Source organism: Chiloscyllium plagiosum, chromosome 7, assembly GCF_004010195.1.
Source record: "Chiloscyllium plagiosum isolate BGI_BamShark_2017 chromosome 7, ASM401019v2, whole genome shotgun sequence".
Taxonomy (NCBI): domain Eukaryota; kingdom Metazoa; phylum Chordata; class Chondrichthyes; order Orectolobiformes; family Hemiscylliidae; genus Chiloscyllium; species Chiloscyllium plagiosum.
The window spans coordinates 7,707,960-7,713,959 of record NC_057716.1 but is presented as its reverse complement, the minus strand read 5'-3'; the positions used below and the strand labels follow the sequence as shown (position 1 = coordinate 7,713,959).

The 6,000-nt window shown below is 40.4% G+C and overlaps 1 protein-coding gene across 17 annotated transcripts in view; it reads left to right on the top strand.

Annotated features, from left to right (window-relative positions):
- satb2 (SATB homeobox 2) overlaps positions 1-6,000 on the top strand; it is a 173,467-nt gene that overhangs the window by 145,053 nt on the left and 22,414 nt on the right. For 15 of the 17 annotated variants that reach the window (XM_043692953.1, XM_043692952.1, XM_043692951.1 and 12 more), the window contains one exon: positions 5,332-5,439. The exons of the other annotated variants lie outside the window; for them this stretch is intronic. In XM_043692953.1, coding sequence (XP_043548888.1) covers positions 5,332-5,439 — 108 coding nt within the window. The remainder of the gene's footprint in view (positions 1-5,331; positions 5,440-6,000) is intronic. 17 annotated transcript variants of the gene reach the window in all.

Here is a 6,000-nt window from a genome sequence, read left to right as displayed (position 1 = left end):
TGGTGGGGGGTGTGGACCTGACGAGGGAGTCACAGAGGGAGTGGTCTTTTCGGAACGCTGATAGGGGAGGGGAGGGAAATATATCACTGGTGGTGGGGTCCATTTGGAGGTGGCGGAAATGTCGGCGGATGATACGTTGTACATGGAGGTTGGTGGGGTGGTAGGTGAGGACCAGTGGGGTTTTCCTTGGAGCAAGTAAGGCTACGAGGAGACTTGATAGAACCTTTCAAATTTATGAGAGATCTGACACAAGGGATAAGGAGAAACTGTTCACACTCTCAAATGGATCAATGGATTTTCCAAACAACTTTAAAGTGTTTATGAAGTGAGAAAGAAAATCTTTCCCCTAGCAAGTAGTTAAAGTCTGGAATGCACTGCCTCATGGTGTGGTGGAGGCACAAGGCATTCAAATGGGCATTGGATGATTATTTAAATATAAATAATGTGCAGGATTATGAGCAAAAGGCAGGAGATTGGCACAAGTTAAAATGTGCAGAAAACCAGAACAGGCACAATGAGCTCAAGGGTCTCCTTCTGCATGTCACCAATTGTGATTGAGTGAAAGTTCTGGGACACTGGAACGAGCACTGGAGAAGGTTCTGCAGAAACCAAATGGCTTGCACCTGAACCCAGCCAGGACTAAATTCTTTGTGGGGTATGTCTCTACTGCTGCTGGAAGGGTTGAAAGTAACTTAGCAGGGGTACAGAAAGCAGGAGAGAATAACAGTATAGAGCAGCAGTTTATGTAAAACACTAGGAGAGGCAGAAAGCACTAGAATAGTGAATAGTAATTTAATCACTGTGGTCTGAGTAAGGGAGAAAGTAAAACTTTCTAAATCAGGATCACGCTGCATATACATGAAGGCATAGAGTATAGTTAATAAGATTGGGGAGTTACAGGTGCAGGTTGCCACGTAGAACTACAATGTTGTCACGATAGCAGAGTCCCTGCCAAAGGCAGATGAGGTGCTAAATATTATTGGATGAAAGGTGTTCAGAAAAGAAAAGAAAGAGGGGATGATGATATTGATTAAAGAGGGCATGGCAGTGGTGGAGAAGGACGAAGCCAGAGCACTCAAGGACAGATTCAATTTGGCTAGAGCTAAGGGTGTAGGAGGAATAGAGCCTCATCTTTTGATGAGCCATTTACAGCTCTCTGAACTCAATGCTGAGTTCAACAACTTCCTATCATACTCATTGCTGACATTTATTCAGTCAGCTGTTTCTTGTACTGATTCATGGGTTATTAAATACAGCTCCTCCCATCCCATTTTATGTCTCTTATTTATTTCAGTTCTATCTCTTGTTGCCTTGTATCAATCATCTGTTTTGACATGTAGTCACTCCTCCATTCTGCCCTATTCCTGACTTTCTCTTCCTCTCTCTCCTTATCTCTTCTTTCCCTGCCTCTTCACTTGTTTAAAACTGTTCCAACTTTTAGCTGATACTAATTTGCTGAAAAATCAGTGAGCTGAAAGGTTGACTGGTTCTTGCTCCCCAGTTTCTGTCTGAACTGTTGAGTATTAATTGGTGTTTTCTGCCTTGACTTCAAAATTTCAGCATCTGTGGTAATTTTTTTGATTGTTTATAAATTTCTCATTTGGCCTAAGCTGGTGAGTTGTGCGCAATTCTGCTCTTCAGGAATGATGTGAACAGTTTGGCAATACCACAAAAAATGAACTGGAATGATACCACAGGCAGTGGAAAGGCTAGAAAAGCTGGGCTTATTCTCATTAGAGCAGAGAAGGCTCAGAGCTTTACTGAAAATGTTCAAAATCGTGGAGGGCTTTGAGGGAGTGAATAAAGATAAACGTTTCTGTGGTAGAAAGGTTGGTAAACAAAGGAAACAGATTTAATACGATTTACAAAAAAACAAGAATTGGCATATGAAAAAATTTCTTTACGCAGTAAGTTCTTGTCATCTGCAATGTAAGAGTGTGAAAATTTAACAGTAACTTCAAAAGCAAATTCGCTACATATTTGCAAGGAAAGGATTTGCATTGTGATTGGGGAATGAGTCAATGGATAGCTCAGGGTGAACATAAGTACAATGATTATAGAAAACACAGCAATCAAACTGTGTTTAGAAAAGTCCCACTAACAGCAGTGCAAGAAATGCCCACTTAATCTGTTTTGATGAATTGGTTTGAGGGATGGACATTGGTTAATACTTCGGCCAGGTCTTGCAATCATCCAACTGTGATGCACAAGTTCGAATTCAAATAAATGTAGTGTCCTCTGAAGGACCGCATCTCTGTCAGTGCAGAACTGGCCCCATATATCAGTACTGCACTGATTATATCTTCAGCCCTAAGAATTGAACAATTTTCCAATTCAGCAGTGAGTGCTGATATTGCTGAGCCAAAGCTGACACTTTGACCTCTACAGCATTAGATTAGTGTTTGTACAGCTTAACAAATGTAGCCTTTGGAAAGGATCTGTATAGGTATGATATGCCAATTTGTTGCAGAAATTCTATCTCTTGCTAACTCTTGGGACGCTACCAACTTATTTTGACTGGAATTTTTAAGATTTAAGCTGTTTAATGGCTTTGCAGTTAGAGTATTGCATTAAACTCAATTGTTTGAAAATATTGAAGCCTTGAAATTATTGCTTGCAGTGCAATCTATCCTTGCTAAAACATTGGAAATGTACAATTATTTGTTGAACTGGGAGACAACCTTTTCCATTGATAATGTTACTGTGGGATACTTCATATTGAAAACTTACCCCTGTCGGAACCTGCTCTGTTCATTAAACTGGGACAGTTGAAGATGTGAATCACCTCTATAAACCAGACAACTTTATAAATAATGACTCCACGCATATCACATAAACCATGCATGAATTGAATCTGTACAGTCAAATAACTAAGCTTTTTTATTTTCAGAAGGATAAACATGTTCTTCATTAAAACTATCTGGCAATATATACAAGTGTAAAATCTTGAATATTATTATCAGACTTGTTTTAGTCTCCCTGCTGTAAATAGCCTGGTTCATTGCTGTTGATTATGGTCAGTCAGAGGACCTTCACATCATATATCACATATGTGTGATAAAAGTTCACAGTTAATTTCTAAATGTAATTTTGGTTGTACAATTTAATGTCAGAGGTGCAATTTATAAAAGAAAAGTCAAATGATGAACCGTTGATTGTCTAAATTAAAATTATCTGCATCAACTTGGACACTTAGTTTACAGAAATACTCAATGATCAAGTTAATTTAGTTAAACTCTGAAGAAGCATGAACTTGCCTCATGGTCAGGGTTATTTTCTATAACCATAACAATGAGCAGTGAACAGTATCAGAATGAGGTACTGTAGTCAATTTCTTTCACTTCTCAGTTATGAGTAGTTAATAAAGACCTAACTTAGCAACTTGTGAAACATCAAATCATTTTTATAAACCAAGCTTAGAAGGTTGAGCTTTCTGGTTACTATCTGCTGAGGAGCAGTTTTATGTCAGAGTGCCAGAGCAAGAGAGAGAGCAAGAGAAAGAGATGATGTCCTTCCTTGAAGACTGTAACATAATGGATGTGGCTGTTTGATTTTAGAGCAGGAGTCCTTTAAACATCTGTCCCAGCCAAGCAAATCATTGTGTAAGTGGGGTGAACTGCACAACTGACTTCTCAAATATTGCGAAGGGGATAACGCTGCATAGTGGCAATGAAAACATTGTCATTCTCTCCCAAGATTCTCTGCTTCATGTGCTACTATCAGCTAAGAGGACAAGTAAATGTATCTCAGACCTGTATCCGTGCTGTGCTGAACTTAATTTCTCAGAGCTGTGGGAGAGTGGTCGGTGATTTACTCCAAATTTTCCTGACAGCCAATCGTTACTCCCCATTCTCATCAATGGTATAACTGAGATTGGATGCAAATGTAAATATTGTGAATATCCCCTCTGTTACAGTCTGCAGCATCAATCTGTTTACTTTTATTCATGGAAGTCTAAGAAAAGGAGATACACAGCTTGAATAAATTGATTATACACAGGATTGTATGGAATAATGGAACAGGAAAGGCATGTGTCCTGGTAGATTTGCTGTGGCTGTGAGTACTGAGGTGATTTAGGTGACAATAACAATTTTTATATTGGATCACTAAACTTAACCAAGTTTAAGCAGGCAACAATCTGACCGTTGATTCGAAATTGCAAATGATGACTGAGGACCATCATTGACTATCAGAAAATTGTCGTTGAGGAATACCTTTGTACACCCTAACCTGCTGACAGGGAAAGGGGATGTGAGATACCTTGAGCAGGAAGTGAGGTGCAAGGAACAGCTTCAGCAGCAGAAAATATGGGTGTCAGAGAAAGATCATATCATACAATATAACTTATTATACAGAGAATCACCTTTATTGTTAATTGGTAATCAAGATCTCGGGGTTATCATTGATAAGAAATTGAACTAGTCAACAATATAAATACTGAGGCTGTAAGAAATGGTCAGAGAATACTATAGCAATGAGCTTATATCCTGACCTTCAGGGTCTATCCACCATTAATAAGGCACAAGTAAAGAGTGTGATAGAAAACTTGCCGCTTGCCTGATTAATTGCTGCTCCAAAAACACTTAAGAAGCTTAGTGCCATTCAGCAAGCAGCCCGGTAAATTGGTACCCCATCCACCAATATAAACATACACTCCCCTTAACACCAATGCACAGTGGCAACAGTGTGTACTGACTACAAGATGCACAGCCACAACTTACCATGGTTTCTTTGACAGCGCCTTCCATATCCATAACCTCTACCATCTAGAAGGACAAGGAGAGCAGATAGATGGGAACACCATCACTTGAATGTTCCCTCCAAGCCACACATCACCCTAACTTGGAACTATATCGCCAATCTTTCCTTGTAGCTGGGTCAAAATCCTGGAACTCCCTCCCTAACAGCCCCGAGAACAGCACAATTCAAAATGACCACTCACCAAGAATTTCTCAAGGATGATTAGGGAGGGAGAATAAATAATAGCCTGGCTAGTGATACCCACAATCCATGAAAGAATACATTTTAAAAAGTGACATTAGGTGGTTCCAGTGTATCTTTTCATTTGATATATTTTATTCTTTGTTAGCCTTGTGTATATACTATAAAACTACACATGTTCATTGAGGCAATGGAAGGTGAAAGCCTTGCTGATGTTCCTGGTAAAGGTCTCACTTAGAATGAGTTCATTTTTAGCTGAGAGACCTACTTCTGCTTGCCTGGGCTGAGATTTCTTCTATTCCAAGCCAGGCCACCTAGTGGGTTGCTCCCTAAAGAGCCAAGCATGTCACCCCAAGGGGAAAACTTGACTTTGTCTGTCTCGCCCTGCAGCAGGCCCACATCCGATCGGCTGAGCATGGAGTTGCACTGGGATCAGCAGTCCTTAGAGAGTCCGTGACCCGTTCACCCACACTCCCGGCTGAAGGAGGATGTTTGAAGGTGAGCAACCTTGTATTGGGTGGGGAAGAGCGGTGATCCCAGTGAAAACTGTAACACGGTAAATGAAGCAAAATAGAGAAATGATTTCAAAAATAATAAATGCATCAGCTGGGACAAGAATAAATGGATTGTGCAGAAAGCAGATATAGATACAGACAATCTCATTCAAGGTAATCTGGTCAGAGGGATACAGCTGTGGTACCTGCTGTCTCTGTCCCATATGGAGGCAGGCAAGCATGTCATATGCAATGGGTCTGTTTCCCGAAACCTGCAGGATCTCACCCTGCAAAGCACAGCTGTAAATTAACAAACAGTTCCAGTGCTGCAAGGCCACGTACAGCAATAGTGAGATCGAGAGTTTCATGCAAATGAAGGCACTGATCATTTTCTTTGCTAGCTCAGGCACAACGATTAAATTCACACCGCTCGTGCAGTAAATTTTTTGCTAATCAGTGGCTGATCATTTGCATAAATTATTCTGGTATAGGGATGAGGGCCATATTTCTTACATCCCCTCTTAACCCAACTCCCCTCCCCTCCGAAACGCCAAAGTCACTACAC